At 38.1% G+C, this 27,450-nt stretch overlaps 2 protein-coding genes across 5 annotated transcripts; both read right to left on the reverse strand.

Annotated features, from left to right (window-relative positions):
• Nucleotides 1-90: 90 nt before the first annotated feature.
• On the reverse strand, nt 91-19,365 carry rhot1a (ras homolog family member T1a). 4 transcript variants are annotated; one of them, XM_079894434.1, is made up of 21 exons: nt 18,957-19,365; nt 17,687-17,745; nt 17,517-17,598; nt 17,319-17,362; nt 17,176-17,229; nt 16,987-17,039; nt 16,320-16,428; nt 14,602-14,703; nt 14,347-14,445; nt 14,069-14,177; nt 13,586-13,706; nt 13,342-13,426; nt 12,830-12,975; nt 12,625-12,725; nt 12,423-12,553; nt 12,268-12,351; nt 12,061-12,183; nt 10,503-10,705; nt 9,324-9,446; nt 2,631-2,777; nt 97-1,175 (listed from the first exon to the last, which is right to left on the reverse strand). In XM_079894434.1, exons 1-21 carry the CDS (start codon nt 18,991-18,993, stop codon nt 1,058-1,060), a joined length of 2,130 nt encoding a protein of 709 aa, XP_079750560.1. In that variant the 5' UTR covers nt 18,994-19,365; the 3' UTR covers nt 97-1,057. The 4 variants fall into 4 exon arrangements, with proteins under 4 accessions (XP_079750563.1, XP_079750561.1, XP_079750560.1 ...); XM_079894435.1 differs by lacking the exon at nt 2,631-2,777 and having other exon boundaries at nt 93-1,175; XM_079894436.1 differs by lacking the exons at nt 97-1,175; nt 2,631-2,777 and adding an exon at nt 5,009-6,346.
• A 473-nt stretch (nt 19,366-19,838) lies between these two features.
• Nucleotides 19,839-27,405, reverse strand: adap2 (ArfGAP with dual PH domains 2). The gene is made up of 11 exons (XM_079855846.1): nt 27,064-27,405; nt 25,404-25,534; nt 25,142-25,233; nt 24,608-24,690; nt 24,243-24,352; nt 23,828-23,977; nt 23,589-23,672; nt 21,901-21,963; nt 21,158-21,235; nt 20,768-20,996; nt 19,839-20,674 (listed from the first exon to the last, which is right to left on the reverse strand). The coding sequence occupies exons 1-11, from the start codon at nt 27,149-27,151 to the stop codon at nt 20,646-20,648; spliced, it is 1,137 nt and encodes a 378-aa protein (XP_079711972.1). The 5' UTR covers nt 27,152-27,405; the 3' UTR covers nt 19,839-20,645.
• Between the last annotated feature and the right edge of the window lie 45 nt (nt 27,406-27,450).

Below are 27,450 nucleotides of genomic sequence, written 5' to 3' on the forward strand. Positions count from 1 at the left end.
ATTATTATTGGGTGGGGGAGACAATTATTGGAGCATATAGTAATGCAAAAAAAAAAAATGCCTAGGAAGTCAAATTCAAGTAGGCACAGTGTCTCTGAAGTAAACAGGCAGATTTATTCACACAATTATTTATTGTAAATGTTTGAAAACCCACAAGTGCAACAATCCCATGGTTTTGAACAGAGAGCATTGCATTGAAAGTTACATATGCATAAGAGCTAAAACATTAGACAAACAAAATGACTTTGTCTCTACATGATTGTTAGTTGGGAAGAATTTCATACAGTCCTTGTAATGTAGTGAGGAGGAACTATTTAGTCTGGTTTGGAACAAACCTAGTTATACCATATCATTACAGAAAATAAAAAGTTTTTTTTCTGTGCATAATCTTTATAAAGGCCATGGGTAGTATGGAAAAGAAAAGAAACACAACTTAAAATAAAAACCAAATATTGCATAAAAGAATCCCTTGCTCTATGCATGTTTCAAGCAATGCCAAAAACAATATAGAAAAGGCTAATAAATTAATAAACACAGCTGTGATGTGCTAAGAGCAAAATGACCTTTACATTTGAGAAATGGCTTTGTTTCAGTGCTTCTCCCTAAAGCACGAGTGTCTATGTGATACAGTTCAAATATGGTTTGTTCACTAGCTAGAGACAATCTTATAACATTCAGTAAGATATTTACATATATAAACAGAGTTCATTCACCTATCAGAGTAAATCCTGACGCTCTGCTGTCTCTTTTCAATATAGGTCACACCAATTATACTGACCTGAGGAAAACACAAGTGTGCATCAATAAAAACCTCCTGTCGGATCAGCAGAGGACGCGATTACAGCTCCTGCCATACTGTAGATGTCCCATTCCAGTACACGGCTGATGAGGCGAGTTCCTATAACACTTGGTTTGGGAAAGGCAGTTTTTATACAAAATGTAGCTAACTATTTCTAGGAATCTTCTGTCCTAAATGAAATAAGGATGGAATGAGGGATCATGGGTTTTGTAGTTTTTTAAGAGGGCCTGGGTTGCTGTAACGTGCCGGTTGCACTGATCACCGTTGCTTGAGGAGAGCTTTGTACATGGCGAAGCCGAGAACAGCAAACACGGTGGCACCGACACTCGCCCTCAGCCAAAACGTGGAGTTTTTCAGGTCAGCTTGGGTCATGTGTCTGTAGAAAAGCAAAAGTAAGACAAACAACAGGATTGTTAAGACATACTGCTCATACGGTTTGTGAGATATGACAAAATGTCTGAATCGGCAAGGTAGTATTTTAACACACACACAAAAAGGTTTTAAGCCAGTTCTTTATATTTTTTGCTGTAGTGTGTCAGTAGGAAATATCAGTTTACATTTCCAAACATTCATTTTACCAATAATTGTAATAATCCAGTGAGACAACAGCCGGTATGATCCACACGGAGATCTGCGGGAACGTCTCCAAGATGCTTGAAGAAACCTTCCTGCAAAGCTACAGTACTGTGTAAAGTTTTAGGCACTTGTGTAAAACTGCTTTAAAGTGAGGATGCTTTCAAACACAATGTCATAAATTTTTTTTTTATGAATTAACTTCTATTAACTAAATCAAATCAACATTTGGTGTGACCACCTTTTGCATTTAGGTACAGTTGCACATAGTAGCTTTGCAGGAAGGTTTCTTCAAGGTTTCGTCTTGGAGACATTGCCACAGTTCTTCTGGATTTAGCCTGTCTCAGTTTTTTCCTGTTTCTTCATGTAATCACAGACAGATTCGATGATGGTGAGATCAGTGTGGATCTCGGTGTGGTGTATACCTTCTGTTGTCAGACTCCTTGTGCATTCAAAAATCTCACTGGATTACTACAATTAATGGCAAAAGGACGGTTTGGAAATGTAAACTGATATTTCATTAAAATTCACAGTGATAGGCATTTATTTGATCATAAAGGTTTTTTTTTTTTTTATTCCATTTAAAGGCATTTAAGCATACAGTAGGATTTATACTTAATACAATTGAATTTTGTTTTGCTTTTGGACATCTGATAATATACAAAGACAGTGGAGCTGCTGAAACTGGAAAAGGAGGCAGCATGGGAAAGCAGGAATCAGTCAGCTAATGTTTTCAGGGGCAAAACGCCAAAAATGTTTAAAGAACACTGCCCAGACGTTAAAGACAGGGTGAAAGAGAGAAACACAACTGGAACAAGAGGTTTCTTGTGAGGTTAAACTCACCCAACACGCATCCAGAAGGGTTAAACAGCTCAACACTACCTATCCAAATTCTAGGTTCAGACACAAAACTTTAAAGGCTTATCATAGCAATGTTTGTTTGAGTGAAACCTATGAAAAATATTATGTTGCTAAAGGGAAAAAAGCCCATCAAAGCAACAAAGGTGATATGGCACTCACAAAGCAACAAATAATACAGAATAATTTGCAGAATTCCACCCAGACATCTGCAGATACCTTGAGGATGTGGTGAAAAACAAATAAATAAAAGTGAAGAAGAAATTAATTTTATTTAACCACCTGACTGTAAACCGGTTAAGAAGATTTCTTCTTTGAACTTAACATTTGAACTTACTTAACCCATTTAAAATCCCATTGTGTCACTGGCACCTTGTACCCCAGGAAAGGGGGGCTTTACCTGTTACAAACGGGCAGAAACGGGTCGACAGATGACTCCATGTAGACAGAGTCCTCTACAAAGCTGACTGCATGAACCTGATGGGTGAGGCCGGACTCCTCGTCAGCCAACAGAAACGTGCCCACATCTTGTATAAAAGATCTCAACCTTATACACACATGCACACAGCATGGCAGTTCAACAACCGCACACCTGACAGGACCACCCCAACATATCCCACTGCTCACCACATGCTGTAAACATACCAAACTATTGCTCACCACTATATAGTTATTACTGAGAAATAGCAGCTTTGTCACTAAAATCAAACATATTGGGAATTCCGAATGCTTTTGTCCATTTTAACAAATGATTTGTGTTTTTAACACTTTAAAGGGTAACTCTCGCCAAAATGCAAATCTTTTTGTTAACCTACCCGAGGCGAACTTTCGTTTAAAAGCATAATTAGAATGGAAACGCCACTTTAAAGTTGACCATATTTTCGTTTTCGGTCAAATTGCCTTTTGAATGGGAGTGCTTGGAGCACTTCTATAACAGCATCAAAAATCGTTATTTTTTAAACACTAAGAAGGCTCGACACAACATGAAACTTTGCTCGAAGTATCACCAGGGGCTCTACACATGAACTCCAGCATTGAGAACATTGTTTGTGTACACAGAGTTTACTAAAAAGAAAGATTTTGAACAACTCACTGTAGCTGTGTCCGCCTGCATTTTGTCAGTCAAAAATAGTCGATCTACGAATGTGAAAAAACTGACTCTGAATTTTAATATTGTTTCTTATATGAGGATCCTTTTTCAAACAGAAGGTCAATATTGATTTTCACTAACGACAAAACAACAAATTTATCCGTGAATTTATATGGAACTAAGCTTTAGGAGCTTTCCATCTTTACTCTCCTCCCTGTTACGTTGCATTCGGAGATCGACTATTTTTGACTGTCAAAATGCCGGCGGACACAGCGACAGTGAGTTGTTCAAAATCTTTCTTTTTGAAATCTTCAAAAGCCTCCTTAGTGTTTTAAAAATAGCGATTTTTGATGCTATCACAGAAGTGCCCCAAACACACCCATTCAAAAGGCAATTTGACCGAAAACGAAAATAGTCAAACATAAAAGTGACGTTTCTATTCTAATTATGCGTTTAAACGAAAGTTCGCCTCGGGTAGATTAACAAAAAGACCCTAGGTTGCATTTTGGTGAGAATTACCCTTTAAATGTATATAAAAATACACACACACGGGTTGGACTATGAAACTGAAACACCTGGTTTTAGACCACAATAATTTATTAATATTTGGAGACTGGTAGGGCCTCCTTTTGCATTCCAATACAGCATCAGTTTGTCTTGGGAATGACAGATGCAAGTGCTGCACAGTTGTCAGAGCGATTTTGAGGAATTCCTCTTGCAGAACAGTGGCCAGAACACTGTGATGCTGGTGGAGGAAAACGATTTCTGACTTGCTTCTCCAAAATACTCCAAAGTGGCTAAAAAATATTTTGATCTGGTGACTGTGCAGGCCATGTTCAACTTCACATGTTCATCAAATCATTGTGTCACAAATTGGTGCATTATCATGCTAATACACAGCACGATAAGGATCTAGGGCCCTATCTTACACCCGGCGCAATGCAGCGCCAAGCGGGACGCAAGTGTTTTTTGCTAGTTTCAGCCTGACGCAGTTATCATTTGCGCCACGTTGTTTAAATATGAAATGCATTTGCGCCCATTTGTGCGCCAATGGGCGTGCTGGTCTCAAAAGGAGGTGTGTTCGGACGCATTGTTGGCACGTTGCTTTTTGAGGCAACAGAAATAGATGCGCCATTGACCAACTGAAACCTGGTCTAAAGTCAATGGCGCAATATTTTTTTATTTATTTTTTTGTTATATAAAGAGCGCGTTAGTAATGTGCGCCTATAGGCGGGTCCACAACGCACGTACACTCTGCTTATTAAACACACAGGGACGCACAGCATCACACAAACATGCCAAATATTTTAAATAAAAGGTGTACATAAAGTACATCACACAAAATTATTGTGTACATAAAGATCTAGTGGAATCCGGCTTGTCACGTAGATGGTCTGTTTGCGCATTTTTACCTCGCGCATGAGCAGATCCGTTTGCACTCTGGAGACGCGTTCGGTCTTTCCACTATCAAATTCCGTCATGTAAATAGCGAATCCCCCATGGCGCGAGCGCAACTGGCATTTAAAGGCAATGGGAGATGAGACTCTGATTTGGTTTAACGCACATAAATCCCCAAACACACCCATTACTCATTATGAGAATAGGGGCAACCCTTTTAGACCATGCGCCTGGCGCGTCGACTATTTTTCCCGTCGTTAAACTAGCTAAAGTCGATTCGGACACGCCCTAAGTGCACTTGCGCTGTGCGCTTAGATCGTTTGGGCCCACAATGTTGACACATTAGACATTGTGGGCCCACAATGGGCTTAGGGCCCACAATGTTGACACATCAGATGCACATGGTTCTCCAGAATGGTTCAGGAATTCTTGGCAGTAACGAATGCTTTTGAATGCCCCATCAAGCACAGTTGGGAATGCCATGATATTGCAGCCCAAACCATCACTGATTCACCCGTGCTTCACTGCAACAGTTCTGGTGTTAAGCCTCTTTAGGGCTTCTCCACACCATAACTCACGGATGTGGGAAAGACAGTGAAGGTGGACTGAGAGAACAATACATTTTCACATTGTCCACAGCCCAAGATTTGCACTATTGGGCACCAATGAAACCAACATTTGGCATTGGCATGAGTGACCAAAGGTTTCTTTGATAATGAATATTGACTGTGGAGCTCCCAATGAACCGTTTTGGTGGAAACAGGAGAGTCGAGGAGCAGATTTAATTCTGCAGTGAGTTGGGCAGCTGTGTTTTTATGCTTTTTGTATATATTCCGGGTTAATACCTGGACATTCCTTTCTCTTTTGAACTCTGATATGTCTCCCATACAGCTGTGCTATTGCTCTGCTAATTCAACCTTCACACTCTGATCTTACTGATGTAATGTAAAATCACTGAAGATCGGTCACCAGGCCGCACGTATATAGATGTGAAACCTCCAACACTCATTGCCAGTGTTTCAGTTTCATTGTCCAACCCCTGTGTGTGTGAGAGATTACAATGCATATATACACACACACACATACACACAGTTGTAATCAAAATTATACAACGCCCATTGCAAATAGGCTGGTTGCAGTTTTTTTTACACCACTTTTGTTTTTTGTTTTTTTAAATCAAATGTACTTTTGCCACCTACTGAGCACTGCGGTATGGACAACCAACAAATAACCTGAATTTAAAGACCATACACATCTTAAACATCAGACTGACTATAAAACACTGACTATAAACGGCATTGACAAGAACAAAATGGGGGGGAAAACTATTCGTCAAAGCACCAAACAATAACGGCAAGAGAAGCATCTGTTTTAGATGAAACAATACATTAGCAGCAATGGGTTAGACATGTTAGCCATTCAAATACAGACACAATGCAACACAAACTAAGCCCCTTGGATGTCAAATCACTGCATATGAACAGTTAGTCATGAGGAAGCTTTCTTAATTAGTGCTGAGAAACATGACATGGTTAGAAGAGGGACACTCCATTAGGGACTGCTAACATGATGTTAAGAGATGCAAAACAAAGACGAAAAGAGCCAGCCAAACAAATGAAAAGGAACACCTATGGAGGGACAGAACAAAACAAATTCACAAGATTACATTTAATAGACATAAGGACTTCGATTTAAAAAAGGTTTAACCAAATGACCAAATGCACTATTAGCATGACATTAAAAACCATAGAGGTGTAAGAAAGGCATATGCTAAGAAGAAAGTTTTATACAATAAAACTGTTTTAGTCATGCACTAACTTTAGACATTAATGATCACTTATTCTTTACTATGTGAAATAATACAACTCACACCCATGCATTTCACCTGGTGTTACATTTTATAGGCAGTAAGAAAGATTAGAAGATCTACCAAATCTAAGAGAGCAACTGCTCAGTGTGAAATAACTCAGTAAGAATTGCAACCAAAAATGAAAGGCTTATATGAACCTTGCGGCCACATTTGACCCTCAAGCAAGGATGAGTGAATTAGTGCAGATTTACAGCTTGCATATCCACCTCAACTGACATCTGAGGTTCAACATCATCACAACATGAGGACAAATGCAAATCTGTCTTATTCTGTCCAAAATCCAAAGGATGCCTTTATAAACATCTGTTTTTAATGTTTATGGCCTGATTGAGAACAACCGTATCCATTTGCAGGAATTATAAAAGAAAACAAGGCTGCATGACATTTGAACTAGAAATGGAAATCATAAGGAATTTAACATTTATGATTCTGACCATACAAAAGTTTGGGATCAGTACGATTTATGAAATAAGGCCTTGTCCACACTAATACGTTTTCGTTTGAAAACGAATCTTTTTCTCTCCGTTTTGGCCTTCCGCCCACACTGAGACAGTGTTTTTATTCATGAAAACACTCTCCAAAGCGGATAAATTTGAAAACGCCGTTTTCGCATTGTAGTGTGGACTGTCAAAACGGAAGTATTAAAAAACGATGATGTAAGATTAGTCATGTGACATATTGTACAAATAGATATTCATGTTTATACCGGTATTGTGCCTATGCTATTCACTTTCACACTGTTGCTAAAACATGTCACTTTGCACACTTTTCATATCACAGTCCTGCAAAGATGACAGAAAATGTACTCACATTTGCTGTCCTGCGGCAATACATAAGAGCAGTTGCGTTTTAGACCATACGGTGACTGAGTGCGACCTGAATCAGTAAATGGTGAGATATTTTGCTAAATAAAATTATCCTGTCAGAATAATTGCGTGATAACTATTTATCGCATGCGATAACTGCATGCGCAGTAAGGTGAATTTAGTGTTTTCATGCATTTTATATATATATATATATATATATATATATATATAGAGAGAGAGAGAGAGAGACAGAGAGAGAGAGAGAGACAGAGAGAGAGAGAGAGAGAGAGAGAGAGAGAGAGAGAGAGAGAGAGAGAGAGAGAGAGAGAGAGAACGAGAGAGAACAAGTTTTATATATTAAAAAAAAAAAAAAAAAAAAAAAAAAGATTCTCATCTCTAGTTTTACTTTGGTTTATATTAGTCTTAAGCTCAAGCACACAAGCAAAATTCAGTCTGCACTTTGCAAACTGGGTTAAGATACGGTTGGTAAGATTATGGTTGCAAAGGGGCGGAAAATTTCCAGTAAATTTCCGGAAAGTTTCCGGTAAATTTCCATGGGAAGTTAAGCTGGGGAATTTTGGAAATTCATTACCACGGCAACCACTCTGAAAGTAACTGTACACATAAGAGACGGATAGATACATTATTTAAGGTTATTTCTATTCGTTAGAATATTGATATATGAACTTGTTGTCAAGTAAACCCTGTTGCGAGCATGTGCGTCTCTCTAAACTTTCAGTGTGCTGCACTGCTCTAGTTGACTTCTGCGCCTTCCCCCCCGAAAATATCACGTTAATTTTGAAAACGTAATTCCTTTTGTGGATCTTCTTGGTCTTTCTTCATGTTTCTTTGACAAATATCAGTGTCTCAGTCTCACGCACGCTGCACGTTGAGTTAACCACACCTACTTATTTACATGTTGCGGTATACACGGAATAAAAAAATCTGTTACGGTTGACATTTTCTTCCGCAGTAACGATATATACCGTCATATCGCCCAGCCCTACTTATGTGGTAAATAAAGTTATGCTCGCTTATTTAGCTTTTAACTTATCAGCTTGATATCTACTAGATGAATACATTTGTATGTGATATTTGCAATTTAAACATTTAATAAATATATTTCCCCATAATATCATCAAAACTTACTTCACATTGTTTAGTCCACAGGCTCAAATGTGTGCCTTCAATAGTCTTGTGCTTTGGGCTTCTGTACATGTGATGGAGGCATGCACAGTGCCAGTAGGGGGTGTGGTCTCAATAGCCATGCAGTAAGCAGTGTGCTATGTGCTTGTGATTGAGGAATGGCATGGATATTCAAGTGTATTTGAATGGCATTTGTTTGTTTTAGTCAAGATTATGCTAAAATATACTTTCCTCAACTATATTTAAGTTCCCTATGAAGAGCCAACCCTCAACTTTGAAAATTCCCAGTTTATTCCCGTTTATTCCCATACATTCCTGTTAATTCCCTTAAATTCCCATTAATTCCCATGGAAAGTTTCCATCTTTGAAAATTCCCATAATTTTGCAACCCTAGGTAAGATGCATCACAGGCTGAAGCAGAAGTGAAAGTGCGATATCATGCCTCAAATGCATCACTGATACTTATATAGAAAATGCTAGTTTCAAATACAATGTTAATCAATAGGAGCTGCTATAACACCATATTTGGGCCTTGTCTGGATGAAATGCGTTATTCTGGCCGACCAGTCTACTTTAGTTATGATAAATTCAGTGACACAAACTTTAAAATAACACAGCCTTCATCATTTTAACATATAGCCAGAAAATTTCCCAACATCCCTATGTGGATATGCAATGTAAACCTATCAGGCCAACAGCAAATAAAGGGGTGTTAAGAAGCCGAGATTAGAGATCGCCCAGCGAAGAGAGAGAGTGGTGGTATATAGAGCTGTACTCAGAGACCTGTTCAGAACTGCACTGTAGATTTTGGCCTTTACAGAGCGCACCAGCTCAGAGTTCAGGAGGTTGTGACAGATGCAAAAGGTACACCTGTTGCAGCTGCACATGCAGCGTAACTTGGCGTGGCTGCAGAAACACACACAGACAAGAAGAATCAGCATCATGTGACGAAGTTCCAAGAGAGCTGGATCCTCCTCTTGGGCTTGGACATGAAGTAGCGCAGGGAGGTAAGCACAGTTTAAAGAAGAAAAAAAAACTATTCATTTGCTGGGAGAAGAGAATTGTGGGGAAAAACGGCAATCTATTGACAAGTTACGCAAAAGGAAAAAAAACAGGAAAAGAAAGAGTACGCTGGGAAGGCTTGAAACATCATAATCCAAACATATAAAAGGAAAGATTTATACAACTTGGCAAAACAAGCTCAAGCAAAAAGCTTGAATAGGGCTGCACGATTAAGTGAAATAAAACTGAAATTGTAATGTGACATGATTATCAAATCGCATAGGCTGCAATTTACTTCTATAAATATTCGCACTGGACGTCTCAGAGGGAAGCACACGGTTAATTTACACGTGAGCAGCTTTTTTGGCCAAACTGTGCAGCCCTACCAAACAAAATAAAAAAAAATAGGATTTTTTTATTTATTTAAATGAATAAAGACGGTTAAAAAATAAATGTATACTTTGAATTACATATTTATACTTAAAGTTCTTTCCTAAGAATTGCTTACCAAAACCTAAGTATTGTGTATTGTATAAACTGGACCATGAGTAGGTGTTTTCACACACACAGCCTTTTCCATAAAAAAAAAAGATATTTTTTGTTTTCAAAATCAGTTATTTAAAACAAAGTTCTTGTACACAGCCTTAGGAAAGAACATAACTTTCATCACCACCAGCCACTACAGAACCGTTTTCCCTGATATTATGCACTTCAGTAAAAGACCATGGAACAAATGATACTTGAATGTCTCCGAAACCACACCAATGAAACAGCTTTCCAAGATACTGCTAATATGACACCTACCTAACAGCTTTAAAAGCACAAGGAGACGATAACTAGATAGACAAACACAAAACAGGCGAGCAGGGAGAGCCGGAGGAGCCAATCACAATCTAACAGGAGTAGCAGACAGTGGGGCAGATTGGTCGGGTTAAAGAAGGGGCTTCAGTATATACTCACGGATACATGGCCATAGTGGTGAGTTTGGTGTAGATGTCTTTGCTGGGTGCTTCAGCTGTGTTGCAGGTGAACAGCTGTGGCGGGTGAAGCTTATGTTTCCGGCAAAAATCCAACGGGGACAGGCTGTAGTACTGACGCGCTTCATGCAGGTCTGACTTGGCAGCAATAATCATACAGGGTGTCTTGCTGTCCATATAGTGTTTCTGTGAAAAGACATGGTGTTAAAAAAAATCCTTGACCAGCATAACATATATTTGGAGTTATTTATGCGTTTTTGTTGAGCTTAAAAAAGGATGCAAACAAAAGCACGATTCTTTCCCCAAATCTCATCCTGAACAGTAGGAAAGAAGCTACACATGTACACACAGATGTCAATCCAGTGGAAACCGACCATCAGATTGTTGACCCTTCCTGTCGAGCTTTAACTTAAACTAATTCACAATAAAAATGTAAATGTTCTATTCATCAAAGAACACCGTTTTCAACATTGATAATAATAAGAAATGTTTCTTGAGCAGCAAATCATCATATTAGATGTGATACTGAAGACTGAAATAACAGCTGCTAAAAATTCAGCTTTGACATCACAGGAATAAATAAAAAAAATTTTTTTTATAAAATAGCAAACAGTTTAAGATTTTAAATTGTAATATTTAACAATATTACTGTTTTACAGTATTTTGATCAAATAATTTCAGTCTTGGAGAGCATATGAGACTTTTCAAAATCATTAAAAAAATTTTACAGACCCCAAACTTTTGAACGGTAGTGTGTGGATGACAATTACATTTATGTACTTTCTTACTAAAGTGACTTTCAGTAAAGTACATAGGATATGTCACATAACCAGAACAAGTAGCCAAGTGTATATGCTACATGCTAAGCTAGCCTTCTCCAAGCTTATATGAACCCAAGAAAACCACACAAGAAACCCACAATAACGACATTCAAACTTTAAAGCTACAATGTGTAGGATTTTCTCCCATCTAGCGGTGAAATTGTTTATGACTATATTACTTTCTAGCCCCTCCCATTCCGAGGGCGTTTTAACTCCTACGGTGGCCGTATTATTTCAAATCTGCCGGCAGTCGCGAGTAATCTCCCCCTTGCATTCGTCACGGTGCCACTGAGTGTAAAAACACGAAAGGCGAAGCTTGAATTTCCAGGTATGTCCCTCTTTGGCTAATGTATTTTCAAGATGGAGGCGCAACATGGCTGCCGCCATTCAAGCTACTCGCTCGTATGTATTCTAAATGGCAGATTCTACGCTTACGAGAATACTTGATTAGTTGGTAGAAGTAACTACACATTAATGAGCACATATTTTTGAAAGAACAAAGTGTTTTTTGCTAAGAATCAACTTAAAAAATTACACAGTGTAGCTTTAAAATGAATTTGACACTAATTCAATACATAGTTTTATTGCTACTGCACATATGCAATCTACAGCTGGGATGCACGTTTACAAAAAAGGCCCATTTCAGCAACATAACTTACTTAAACCACCATATCAAACTGAATGAAGTCTTGCAATAAACATATTTTAAAATATACTGACCTTGTAGACTTTAGTGCAGTACTCAAATGAGCACGGGTTGCTGATGTCATACACCAGGCAAACAACATCACAAGCCATATCAGCCTCAGAAAGGAACTCAAAGTCTGGCAGCACCTCATGCAGCTGAGAGAGAAAGAACCGCTAATCAGGACTGGCCAGACAAGACTACCATATATTAGTGTAAAAAGCACAAGAACTTTGACTTACGAGCAGATATTTCTCTTGTCCATAAACATAAGTTGTGCTAATGGCATAGTAAGACTTGTGGTCTTCTCTTATCCTCTTCTGACGCTGCAATATGAAGAGGGAGAAAGTCAAAATCAAAATCAAAACGCTAGACGCTCCTGTGATGTAGTACTCACCGCAAGGTTCCTGCCCAGGAAAGCCTGCAGAAAGCCACTTTTACCGCTGCCCCGAGCACCTAGGACATTGCAGCGGAAAACACTGCGCTGGGTCTGTTTCTTCTGCAGATCGATGCGCTTATTCCTGGTGACTGCACAAGGATAAATAAATCAGCCTTACAGATAAATGAACGAATGAAGATACATGCTAAAACACACTTACTTGTTATAGCGGCTGCCTGTGACTCCTGTTCTTGGATAATAGAGTAACCAAGATAACCCAGGTACTCCAAACATCGCTGCACATCGAGGTATGTTGTTAGCCTGAGATGGAGATAAATTATGTGTTCAACATTTGAATGAATGACTTCAGCAAAAATCAATAGGTTCATTGTTTCCATCTTCAAATCCTGCGGGATTGCACTCACGTCCACTGGGAAAGGTAGCCTTGGTAAGTGATCCAGCCCTGCTCATTGGTGCAGACAGTGTGGTTGACATCAGGACCCCAGGGCATGTAGGGAAAGACCTTGAACAAATCCTTCAGCTCATCGGGAGACAGGGAACAGTCTCGGTCCTGACACAAGCATTTAGGGTGGGGAAAAAACAGAGATTAATTTAATAAGGCATTCTTAAGTGTTCACCAACAATTTTTATATTGCTTTTTCTATATAAAATAAGCGCCATATGGGCATCTTTAACTTTAAGTAGTCTAGCTACTTTTTCAGCATCTTATGCCAACTAATAAAAATGCAAGAATGCGTGTGAATGACCACAATAATGTCCTTCTTTTAGGTGCTGTAAAATACACCTTTGTATTATGCAATTAAAACAAAAGGCAAAGCCATTCATCATAGAAGGTCTTTATTCAAACTCAAGTTACATAGCTGTGCTTATCAAATGCAGCTATTTGGGAAACTCAGTGGCATTTTGCTGTACTCACCTTGTCATGCTTGTCAAAAACGCTCTGGAGGAAGAGGTAGGCATTGTGGTTCAGCTCTGTGGTGCAGTCTGGGGGTATTTTTAACCTAGAAAAACAACTGACCTCATTAGAAAACATTTCTTTGATTATTTAAAAAACCAGGGCAGCGCAACAGATCTGCAAAAAAAATTATCCAATCAGAGATTATGAGCTATGTGGCATGATTCATTTAAAGTTGAAGTACTGGATTTGGGGTGGGACTCACAGTGGAAACAGGTATTCTTGTGTCAGCTCCAGATCATCATCATAACCAAACCTCCTGAGCACGGTCCATGTGGTCTCATGCCTTCCCCGCTGAATGAAGAGTGTATGAAGGAACAGGAAACCTAGAAAACAGAGAACACGCATCAGACACAAACAGAACCTGATGGATGAACAAATTAAAAAAATGTCATATAACATTTATATTATATACTATTACATTAAATTATAAACTTAAAAACATCAGGGAAAATATAATTACATTATCTAAGATTATTATATAATAGTATATATTAAAATAATTATTTATATACTTAAAATATATATATAAGATTTGTATTCATACACTTAAAATATATAATAAAAATAATATTATTACTCTTTAATCATAATTTTTTTAAACAAAATGATATCTATGGGATGCCAAATATCACTGTATCACTGTGATATAAAAAGCCGGTGGCATTTGCCTTTCTACTCAGCTCACCCTTCCGTGTGAGGCCGTTGTCTTTTACCCCATCTGACATATTTTTCCGCACAACATTCTTCACGTCCTCCAGCGCTTGAGGTGCCAGGGGTATGTTAAAACAAGTTCTCTGCAAGGCAGAACCACCAATCATCATCAATACTGCTTAAGAAAATATGACAGTTTTCTTTCACTCTCATTAAGGTGCGGTTTGTGCAGCTGTGTGTGTAATCAACCTCTCCTGTCACTTATCTGGGGAAGTAATTTGAGCACAAAGTGCTGAAGAAACATGCTCTCACCTGGAAGAAATTAAGCTCATTATCATTCAGAATGCCATCATTGTCAAGGTCTGATATTTTGAAAATGCGAGTAAGTGCTTTGATGCAAGACGGCTTCATCTGGAGAATAAACAGAAAGAAACTCATTACTACACAGCATTACAGATCATTTGGATTTTTAGATGTAAGGCTCAAACCCACTCATGTGCTTCTTTGCAATAGAAAGAGGCCAGACTCAGGTCCAACAGAAGTAATATGAAGTGCTAAATCTCTTACCTCTTTCTCTTCTGGAGAGTACAGAGGTCCTGTTGGGTGCAGAACGGCCTTCTGGGCGTAGTAGAACAACTCTGAGATATTCTTCAGGTTTTTGGCTGAACACTAAGAAAGAGTAATAAAATGAAACCATGATGGGCTTTCCTGATGCACAGCATGTCTTTTTCAAGCATTTCTTTTACTCTACTATGCAAACAACTTTAATATAACAAAGCTCATTAATAGTTGTTTTGATCTTTATAAGATGGGGTCTTTAACCTTATCAACCCAAGAATCCATTAACTAAAAATAGCATTTGTCACAGTATTTATTCATCTTTGCAAACGGTATTTATGGAAAGGACCACCGGAGGAAAATAGGGGAGGGTCATGTCTTTTTATTCTTTGTTGAGGGGAGGGTCATCCAAATTTTTTTAGTCTAGGGGTATGTTTTTTAGTCTTTATATTCATGAAAACAGCAACATTTCAAAGTGGCTTGTTTGCTGCATATCTTTTACACGTAGCTCCATGTTTCTCTCGCGGTCTCGGCCCCCCATCGCTATCAGATGCGTCTGACCCAACAAAAATCCAGTTTGACGCTGTATGAGTTTGACAGTGCGCGTGCACTTCAGTACGCGCTCAGAAAAAGTGCATCATGTCAGAACAGAACGCCTATGAAATGTTTACCCGGCAAAGCTTTAAAGCACGAGCAAATAATGAACTTTTGTGATTGCGAATAAGTGCACAGTGTCCTGTGAGTGTAACTCTACCGCTGCATTAACATGTGATGTGAATGTACGTCGAGTTTTACAGTATTGAGACTGAGGCGCCAGAACTGCAGCTGATAGAATGTGCGCTGTAGCGCGATACTACCATATTTTGTTTCCACAATAATGTTAGTGAGTAAATATACTGAAATTGCCACCATAACAGTTGAGTGTGATGTGTAAGATGTAGGGCTACCACATCTTTAAATTACTATTAGTATCATTTAAGTTAACATAATAAAATACGTAGACCTACACCAAAAAACTAGTTGAGGATAAATTCGTTAAAATTGGGCAGTACCGAAAACATGATTCTTTTCTAATCTAAAATCAAAAATCGTGATACGAACCGAATCGTAGGTTTGGTCTATCGTTACAGCCCTAGTAAGATGAGAAAGCAGGAGTTTATGGTTGTAAAAAAAAACAAAAAACAATGGCTATCTGAACATCTTTGCCAAGCGCAAACAAGTACAGAAGTAGGCTAATCAATAAATTATCGGGGAGGGTCATGCCTTTATTCACAATCATTTTGGAGGGTCATAGAAAAATGTATTGCTGGCGAAGGGAGGGTCATGTATTTTTTGACTACAGATCTCAAAACTCCTCCGGTGGCCCCTTAAATAAAAAACGAACAGTCCCTTATTGTAAAGTTTTACAAATAATCATTACTGATGTATAGAGTCATATACTTATACAGTGCATTTGAATTTTACTTAACATATTTTAATGTGGGAGGGACAATTACGTTTTTTTTTTTTTTTTTTTTAGATCAAACAATAACTAGCAGACACCCTGCAGTACCGGACTGATTTGATCTGCATTCACTGGCCTCTTAGTGTGAGAGCTCTCTCTCCTTTCAGACTGAAACCAATGCCTCTAATAAAGCAGCAATCTCATAGGGACTGGAGAGGCATGTACATAACATCACATACGTTCAGACCAAAATCCCACTTTTCAGACTGAGAGCATCTCTCACCTCCACGCAGGTCTCAATCTCAGAGTACTGGTTCATGATGGGCAGGATGGTCTCCATGCTGCTGTGCTCCACTAGGTCAGATTTATTCCCCACCAGGATCAATGGTACTCTGTGACAAGAAACACTGATTACAGTCCTTGAAGGTACATTTCTGTGGGGCATTGTGGCATCAAACAAGCAGCAATTGTTACATGGGAAGTACATGGATTTTTTATTTTTTTTTCATTGCCAATCAGTCAGAGGACTATCTTCATGGGGAGGACGGAGTAAACAAGTCATAAAATTAATAAAAAAACGATATAAAACAGTGAGTACATGGAAACATTATTATTGTTTAATGATATTTGCTTTACTGACAATAACAGCTGGTCAAATAACTATTTACATGTATTTATTTACCAGACGCTTATCTAATATTTGCATAATTATATTATGTAAATATAATCATCCAAAAATACAGTGCATCTCATTTTTACTGTACATGACATCTCAATACAGATTATATATTATTTTATATATTGTTATGTTATAATTAATCAATTATGTTAATTTATCATTAATTCTGTTGCAGAAAGAATACAGACTATTATTTTTAAAAGCATGTAGAAAGACCAAAGCGCATTCATGAGAGCCGAGGCCTTCAAGAACCTGGCAGGAAGCCACACACCTGCTGTCCTTATCCGTCCTCTCATTGATGAGGGGAATCCAATGACTTGTCACCTACAGGGAAGCCAATATAACGAGACACAACAGAACCTTTCAGACTATCAGAAGTTAAATAGCAAGAAATGTATTTGGTTTGGTAACTACAGAAAGAAAGAAAAATGAGTCTGGCATAAACGGAAACGAAACTTACCTTTTCGATAGATTTCTTGTTGTTTACTGAATATATGATGCATATAACATTGGCCTGTGCCGAGAGAGAAAATGCTAGGGAGGTGAATAAAACAATAAAATCAAACTAAATTGTGTTATCAGAGAGACTAAAACAAGTCACACCTTTGTTATTTCTTGGTAAAGCTGCTCATCTGACTGTTCTGCTTCTGTGGGATAAAAAAATGAAACATGAAAGCACACAAAACACCAGAGGATTAACCTTGTCAGTAGAGGTTTGCATATTAATATTTATATAAGAACAGTGATGCAGGCTTTATGAATCTCATCATCATACAGAGATATGGGATCATGCATCCTTACCTGAGTAGTCCACTATGTGAGTGGGCACTCTCTCAGGTGTAACATCAGCAGGAATAGTGATCTCTTCGGCTCTGAGAGGAACCTTCAATGAGATACACAATACAAGTGAGTGAATGCATTTAGGCAAGTATAAAATTGGCTTAATAAAATAAAGTTAGTTTAATGACTACCTCATCAGGGAACTCCTCACTGACAAGTGACATGATCAGGGAGGTCTTCCCCACTTTGGCTGTGAAGAAAAGGATTTCCAAAGTGACCGTTGAGTTCTAGATCTATTCACAGCACTAAATGATTCCCAGAAACATGCGTGTCAAGATTTGAGTGCCCTTATAAAGGGGCAGTTGGCAATGTTAAAGCCGAATTGTTCTATTTGCACTTTTATGGCCTCAAATTGCAAGACTACTTTCAAAAATTCATGTCACACCACAGGACCATTTTAAATGACCTAGCAAACAACAAAAAGGTGATTAAAAATGTAAATTGTAACCTACAAACTTAATGTTGAAAAAAGAAAAGCTTATGAACAAGTCCTGATCAGTGTTATTTTAGTATCATTGAGAAAGTAGTAAAAAATTTTTATTAACATTTTGAATTACTTTTTTCCCCATTTTCATTTTAGTTAAAGTCCAAGTATTCTCAGTTAATGTTTGTTTTATTTCAAGTGACAATTTATGGTTTTGGTTAAGTATAAATAACCTAGCTTCTGATATTTCCAAAAATGCAAATGTACTGATCCCGTGATCAGTATGTAGGCTAATGTTCTCATTCTCAATGTGTTGGTGTTACTATCTGAATATTAACACACTTGTAAGATGCTGAAATGTCAAAATATCAATTACGACTGAAGTTGTCAGAAAACTGAAGCTTGATGTTTTGGCATTGGTGAGTGGTACGTTTACATGGACACGTACTATTTTGGCTGACCCATCTAAACTTTGGCAGCTCCTTCAGTCGATGCCTGAGAGTTGCTCTTAAAACTGCTATAAATAACCCTGATAAACAAGGGTGAATCTAACTAAAATTATCAACAAAACATGAATGATGGACTAGTGTCATTCTTCATGTCAGGGCTTGCTGATCTGGTTAATATGATAAGTAAAAACTTCAGTTTTTTCAGTTATTTTACAACGAATGGGCATGCATGTAGATTAATATAACATGTTGGATGACTGTAGACAACGTTTAAACACATACAGAGCTTAGTAACCTGGCCCTGTTGTTTCATTCTGTCACTCGTCAATATATTGTCCCAAATGGCTGAATAGAATTGTTTGTGAAAAAGATCAAATACAGAATGAAAGGGGTTTATTGTGCAAATAATAGTGAACAGCAGCGCATGTAACGTTAGACTCACTAACTTAGAGATATGCGAATCAATTCAGCAACTGCAGCCAGGCTAACACAAATGATTACAGGAAAACATGGCATTAATTCACTTACGTTCTCCGACTAGTAATATCCTCACGTCCTTTCTCATCGTTGCAACTTTAATGTGATCACAATAAATACTGAACAAGTCCTTTGTCGCGGATCACAGATCCTGCTGCTATATGTAATAAGGCGGGCCTGTGTAGGGCAAAACGGGCAAAACGGACGGATCCACTTCTGTCTGCCTCAGTCTGTATAAAACATCTGTTCGCACCAATTGAACACAGAGACAATTCATGCCATTTAGACAAAGCGTTTCTGCGTATATGAAGGCACTGCTTGCTTTCTTCAGATTCACTTCATGACATTTCTGGGTTCACATTTCAAGCTCATGCCAGAGGCGGCTGACCTCCAATAATAACCGGTAACTACGGAACACAGTTACGGACAAACAGTCGGTCAGTTTCTGATTACAACATTCGCAGTTATAATGTTATACCGTCTCCTGTAGGACTGGAGAGGAAACGCTTGTCAACTTTCCCCCGCTGAAAGGAAAAACACTTCCACAGTTCTTTGCTGAGAATGATGGCCTCTGGAGTCACTATTATCTGCTATTACACTGGGTATTTTGTCTGATTTATATATATATTTTTAACCTATGTTATTATTATTATAATAGGGTAGAATATGTTTTAGTAAGATTTTGTTTGTGTATTTGTTTTTAGTATTATTATGGGTTATTGTATGTTTTAGCTAATATATTATAGGGTACAGTTTGTTTTGGGCAAAAGTTTTGTTTTTAGGAATGTAGTCAGGTATATAGATCGCTGTTGGCTGTGTGCGAGGACTGAATGTGGATGCGGCTACTGTAACAAATCTAATTTCCTGTGAAGGATTAATAAAGTATCTTATTACTTCACTATAAATAATAGACACGTTATACATAATATTTTAAATATAATATATAATTGATTAATAAATGCATTCAATACATATTACTATCAACACACTGCAAAAGCTGTTAGTCTACGAAACAAAAAACCTTTTAACAGAAAACATGGGTATTATATAGGCTACTTAGTATTGATAATGATAGAAGATAGATTTTAATATAAACAAAATTGAAGAATTGTGAACATAATTCTGCTTTGTTCAGTCGCCCATATGATTATAAATCAGAAAACAAAAAGTGTCCAAATGTCAGTTTAATGAAACCTCTGTGTTCTACAATGATCATTTTCATCACACACTCCATGTCACTTGCATTCTCCATTTCCGTACAGCCAGAATTCCTTATTTTTAGCTTCTATTTTGTGTCTCAGCTCCTGCACATGTGGACTCACTGTCACGTGTGCGTCTAATTCAGTTCTCTCGCATCTAGGCCTAAGATGAGATTCGCTTCTTGGTCAAGGCTCAGAATGTCTCCTTGGATTGTGTCAAGATCTCATCCATCTTCATATAATTTCTGCTCCTCAGAGAGCTCAACCAGAGGGTCCATCCTCATCCGACCTACTGCAATCTTCTCAGGTTGGTTTCACATCCCAAAATGCACCAAGTGGGAATATTTTTTTAACAGCTTGTTAGAAACAATGCCCCAAAGTGACATTCTTCCAAGGTTCCCGTTGAGTAAATCATTTCTGGGACTCAAATGTTAACCTTTGATTCACCCAGAATATCTGGTTTCATTTTAAGATTTAGTGACAGAGTCCATGTGTCCAGAGTGTTGTGCTCTGAGCTTATTATCCCATCCAGCCATTGTGTTCACTTCCGTCTACGAATATTGGCTTCGGCTGAAAAGAGGTCAAGTATAATATTTTTTACAAACTCAGTTATGTTTTGTTATATTTAATTAACACACTTGATAGAGAGTGGCGTAATCTTACTGGTGTAATCTTGGGGCATCATAGGTTTCGAGATGACTGTTTTCAAGGCCTCCACCCACTCTCTTTGATCGCGCTCCTGCTCACACATGAAGACGAACTGCCGATCCGGAGTCTCCACAATTACCCCACACTTCCATTTGTTGCCTCTTGTCCCTTTAGGGACACACTCTCTCACTGAATACCCATGATTCTCTGAGCCAATAAAAACAACTCCAAGTTCAATGGCATCCTTTAGGATAAAAAGAAAATTCACAATATTAAATAAAAAAAATTATTTTTTATTTTTTATTGATTACACTTACCATGTGTTTCAAGTTTCGATTTTTGCTGAACTGAAAAACAGCCAACACTTACTCAGTAGGAAAGGAAAAAAAGCAATGCAATTCATACCAGTTGTGTTTTAAAATAGAGTAGTTTCCTGTCCAGGGAATCCAAGATAAACCATCTTTTCTTGAATGGCTCTCGCTGCTGTTCAACATAAACAAAGAGTCAGAGATGTTTGTTTTAGCGTCAAATCAGTTTTAAATTAATTTCAAAGGTTTGAAGTTCAAAATGTATTTGTCACATGCTCAACATAAGTGGTAGGAATATTTTTTTTCCTACAAGCTATTATACTTTCCTTGAGACAGCAAGACAATAAAACACAATTCAGAAACATTAGTTACAGAATATGCAGATATGTACACAGTGGCCTAACGTAGTGGTGTTTTAGTTTTTGTGAGTGTGTAAAGAGGTGTTTGAGGAGTGTTTTACAAGAATAGCATGATTTATCCTTAAAGGGTTAGTTTACCCAAAAATGAAATTTCATTAATTACTCACCTTCATGTTGTTCCAAACCCGTGACTACAGTGGTTCAAATGTAATCTTATGAAGCGACGAGAATACTTTTTGTGTGCAAAATATCTTCATTTGAGTTTCGAAGATGAACGAAGGTCTTATGGGTTTGGAACGACATGAGGGTGAGTAAATAATGACAGAATTTTCATTTTTGGGTGAACTATCCCTTTAAATTTTTGTGCAATTTAAAGACAACTACAAATACCTTGCTACACTGAAAAATCTAGATTTTTAAATATGCATATAATGAAAATAGAGAGAACCATTTGTGGACAAAAAAAGAAAGAAAAACTTACCAGAGGGCCAGTCTTCTCCATGTAACCCTCTTTCAGGTAGTTTCTGGTTGTCCATGGTATTAGCTTAAGACAAAAAAATATTCAATTAAATTTTACAATCAAGATATTAATAAAGAAATTATTAAAGGACAAGTTCGGCATTTTACACTTAAAGCCCTGTTTACAGATCGTTTCTGATGAAATAGAACGGTTAAGATTAAAATTTGGACAAATGCTGCTGTCCCGAGAATTTTAGGTTTCTTTCGCTTTCCCCCCCACCAGTAGACTGGTTGTATAGGTGCACTGGAACACTCCTTCCTAAAACGCATTAAACTTTCGTTTACAAAGACGTGAAACTCACCGAGTGGTCAGGGGTGTTCACTGGTATGCTCACACAAAAATCACTGCAAAAGATGCTTTCCAACAGGTTTTATCGTAGTTTTTGTCCAACTCCATTGACTTGCATTGGATGTGCTGTGAGGTACGGTATTACTCCGCCGCCGGAAACTGAAGTGGGGTTGTTTTCTTCTTCTTCTTCGTGTTTTTTTTTTACGGCGGATCGCAAACAATGAAATGCCAGTGGTTTGCTTGCAAAGGTGCATTATCGCCACCAACTGGGCTGGAGTGTCTATTATTCAAACTTTTTTAACAAATGTTTCACGGTGCTTTTGCTAGTTTCTTGAGACACCAACTTGTGCTCCTCGGACACATTATCGGTGATGAACCCAGGGGTCACGGGGTGTTTTGGGTCTTCAGACACCCTCACCTGGGCGGGGGTGATCAGTCCCTGACTTGGGTCCAAGTGGCGCGCTACACCATTGCTCACCTTTCTTAATCCACAGTCACCTTGACGCTTTTTCTGCAGTTTCGTTTATGTTCTTGGTGGCTGTCCTTTCCTGCAACCCTTTAATGCCAGAGACTGAATGATGTATGACTGCCCTGCAAAGCCCCTGCCTGCAGCCAACCTCAATGGCCTTCCAACCATGTCTAATACATTCCTCAACCAGCTCATTGGGATTAGGGTTCTTGAGCCCCTGCCCGTCTAATAGTGAAATCGAAAGTGCCCTTCTCTGTCGTATTGCGGAACACGATTTTTACCGAGGGGGGCCCAGCTCCCCACTCCCCTGCGGAACTCTATTTCGCCACTGCCCCAGCTGCGCCTTATTCACCAAAAAGACACAAATGGAAACTACAGAGTAGAACATGTAGCACAAATATCATTGATGTTTACATCTACAGTGATATTCTGTGATGATGCACCAATCACAGAAAAAGGTGTTCCTCGACTAGACTAGAAAACTATTCAAATATACTACACATATAGCAGTTTGTTTGTTAACCAACTAAAATAAATGTGTTTCTTGTTTAGAGATGCAGCAACTCACAAAAAAAAACGAAACAAAAAACGCATTTCCATGTCCTGTTAACATTGTTGTGGTGTAGGGCGTTTATCTGGCTTTTTATTCATGTTGTGAAATTGGAGAGAAGGCAGGCCTTGAGCTGTTGATAGTTTTAGGAAGTAAAATCACTTGGAAAAGGGGAAACTTGCAAAACTTCCTTTTTATGTGGCAATGTTAGCTACAACACGAGAAGGCTCAACACATTTTTGAGAAAATCAAAAACTTTTGTACAGTAAAGCAAATTAAAAGCACTGAGGAGACACGTGGTATTTTAATAAGTCCAAAAGCAACTATACAAAAAGTACTTACATCTCTATCACTAGCTGTAGGAAAGGCTGTTTTCAGGTAGATGTGGCGAATAGCTCTAATGGCATTAAACCAATTGACAATCTCCTAAAATGGAGAAATTACAGAGCAGATACTCTTTAGTATACAAGCTGCCTCTGAAACTCATTAAGTTCAATTCAAACTCATTAAACATGAGGTGCACTACAGCTGCACTATTCTTTGAAACAAAGCAGGAAAAAAGCCTGGAAAATTTGATTTACCTGACCATTTTTACTGTAAACAAAAAGGTTTCGGGTGTGATCATCCACACAGTAGGTGATCTGAAGGCCGTGAGCATGTCCTATCTTCTCAGGCTGGAAGGTTGCATTCAGGTCCTTCACAGAAATAGTAGCCTTTGGCCCCTTAGATTCCTGACAAGCACAGATACTATTTAATGAATTGTGCACCTATAAATTTGATTCTATAATTTTTTCAATCAAAGGCAAATGTTTTAAAACAGAGCTAGTATTGTGTTAAAAGGATATTGGATGATGCATGTATAGCTTTGTAAAAGTCATAATACTGTAGTTATTCTCAGTCTGTGCTGTGTTTTACGACAAATGCATTCACTAAAGAAAATAGCATTTCTAAATGGTCCACAAAGTTCATTGCTCAATGAAAAGTTTTTTTTCTTACATCCTCCCTGTAGTATTTTAGGGTAAAATCACACACTGAAAGAACAAACTTCCTCTCGAGAAACTGTCCATTATCCTTTCCTTTCTTCCACAGCATGCCCTCATAGACACCTAGAGCCAGGCAAAACAATTTTGTTGAAAGATTAATGCTAATATTAGCAGATAGAACAGACTTAAGTATTAAGCATTAAGCATAATGTCAGTTATTAATCTGTCTTTTTTTTTTTTATTCAAGTGTGGGCCATTTGAAATGATTCACCTGCTGCTCAATCTGAGCTGATTTTCTTCAATAATACACTTTTTTACACTATAATGATTTAAAGTACAGAGTTTAAAAGAAAACTTCTGGGATCTGAAATGGATTACCTGCTGTGAAGGGTCTTTCTGTATTTTTCTCTGTAAACTCCATTCTTTCATATTTGGCTCGAATCCATTGTTCTCTAAGGACCCTATTCAGTGCACATATAATACATTTTGTTGAGCTACATGATGGAGTCAAATGATGTAATAATATTAGGCTATATATATTACAGTAGTACACTTACAATAGTATTTTATACTAAAGTAGATTGTACAATTTCAGTTGAATATGAACATATATTCAACTAATACATGCGCAATGAAGCATTAAGAATCGAGAACACAACTGACTCAGAATCAAAGGAATGGACTTCAATACCCTTTTAGTGGAATTAGTAGTTCCTGTTACTGTGATCAACAGTAATACACAGCGTTTTTTCTTGCCAGTAAGATCTTTGCTTAATCAGCCCTTTTTCTTTCTTTTTTTTTAACTTCCCAAATCAGAGATCTGTTCCATTATGATATAAATGTAGTGTTTCAGCTGTAAATGAATGTGTTTAGTTTGACTTTTCAGTCAGTAGAAGAGCCTGGACTACTCACTCGCAATCATCTGTGTGGGGCTGATAATAAAAGACAGGGACATATTTCTCATAGAAGTTTTTGGCAGAACGGTTTCCATTGGCCTTCATGAACTTCTCATCCGAAAATGCATTGAGAGGAAACAAAATGGTGTTAGGGTTCACATTCAAGACTTAATGGAACCACTAGATGCTCACATGTAAAACAGTGACTATGCAAAAAGTGACATGTAATAATCAATATCTTTTCATTAAAAACATTTAGCTCACAAGCTCCTTTTTACCTGCACAAGCTCATCATCCCAGAAGTCTAAGCGTATGGACTTGATACGACTTATTGTAGGAAGATTGCGATGAGTTCCAGAACAGTTCAGACACACAAATATTCCCAGAGTATATGAAGCCCAGTCTGGATCTTCAAGTTATAACAGAGTAAAAGTTAGTGAGTGAGTCAAACAATTGATAAATAAAGTTCCCACATTCATGGAAAAGCATAGTAATTTTAAAATTGTGATTTCCAGGAAAGGCAATGAAAAATAAACATTTTTATATTAAATATATTTTCTTAATCACGAATGACTAAATATTATGGAAAAGTCACAAACAGGCATGGAAATTCGTGGGTTGAATGTGTGTGGGAACCCTGCCAACCATTCTGTCAAAAAAAATTCTTAAGACATTTCCTAAAAATTCAACTATGAATAGATTCTGAATGCTGCTGGTTTCGAAACAACTTGTTTATAGAAGCCATAGTTACACTGATCGAACCATAACAAGCTGTTTACTCAAGGCTATACCATGACTTTACTATGATGAATACCTACAGAACTATAACTTTTAACTATGAACAGTGTATCAAAATATTGTGTCAGAGAGCTTTCCAATAATTACTTGCATTCTGGGTAAAACTACACAAATAACTATACCGGCTGTGAGCAGGGCCGGATTAACCATTAGGGCAACTGGGCACTTGCCCAGGGGCCCATGACATCTAGGGGGCCCTGACAGGTAGGAAATACACAGAAATGTAATAAAGTTATCAAACTCTTTACAGTCTTCACTGCATAAACTGCATCTACGCGGGTTCACGCAGACTTTCCTCCCTCCCCGCTGAACGCCAGCGATTACTAATTCGTGAAATGCACTCCCGCTGGTTGAGCGCTGTAAAGTTCGTTTCAGGTTCGATATTAGCCGGAAATTTGTTCTACAGGGTCGGTAGTCTAACAAAGATATAAATAGCAAGATTAGTTTTAACATTATGTGACCATTGTATATCGACATGATGAAATATTCGTTCAAAATCATTCATGCATTAATGCTGCATAATTATACCTGACGCGTTTCCACAGCGCACGATGCTAAAAGGGAACGTCTGCCAATTCCACCAACTGCGTTAAACGTAGTCTATAATTTGTATTATTTAAAATTACTTTTAACATTTAAAAACAGACGTTTTCAAATCCCAAAGCTTGCAGAAGGTTCCTAATGACAATACTGACTTAGGCTACAGCTTTACTGGTAGTCTTGAGTAAATTAACATGTCTAAGAAAATGATTCATAAAACGTATAAATATCAGTTGAGCCTATAGGCTCTGACACAGACGAAAATGAAAAGACTATCAGTCAAAGTTCAGTTTTAGGAGAGGTAGAAATAGGCCAGGATAAGAATACTGAGAGAATAAGAAATATGAAGATGAGGAGAGAGCAGGTATTGACAAATAATCTAATGACAAGGTTTTAAAGCTAGCCTATTTCTTATAATTTTTTGGCCTTCAAAAGTCCTAAATTGCACATATGTAGGTCAGAGAAATCCAAATTTTCTCGGGGGAGCATGCCCCCCCAACCCCCCTAACTACGGGGGGCCTTGAGTCCGGTTGCCCAGGAAATTCTTAATCCGGCCCTGGCTGTGAGTGAATGCAGTGTTGTCAATGGTCCTGTACTCACCTGCAGCTCCACAGTCAGCACAGCAGCTATTCTCTGACAGCTTCACCAACTCTAGAAGTGTCTTCTTGTTCTTTTCCCGATTTGCCATAGGCGAAATGCTTTTAAACACATAAAGATTGTAGTTCAGACTTTCAACTCGCTTATCCGTTTCTTTACGCGTTGGTTATCCCGGAGGGTGCGGTTTCGCAGTATATTTCATTCAGCCACCCAAAACTGTTGCGCACCGGTCGCGTCACATTCGAAACTCGTCTGCGCTTCAGCGGCAAAACGCTGCGGTCTCAGCTACTGGACTCGAGGTCTTCCGCAAGCATTCACTAAAACCCCCCTTCGTGTTCACTTCCTGGAGAAAACAACAAACCCTGAGCTACACCTAAGATATGTGATCCA

Source organism: Squalius cephalus, assembly GCF_949319135.1.
Source record: "Squalius cephalus genome assembly, chromosome: 1".
Taxonomy (NCBI): Eukaryota; Metazoa; Chordata; class Actinopteri; order Cypriniformes; family Leuciscidae; genus Squalius; species Squalius cephalus.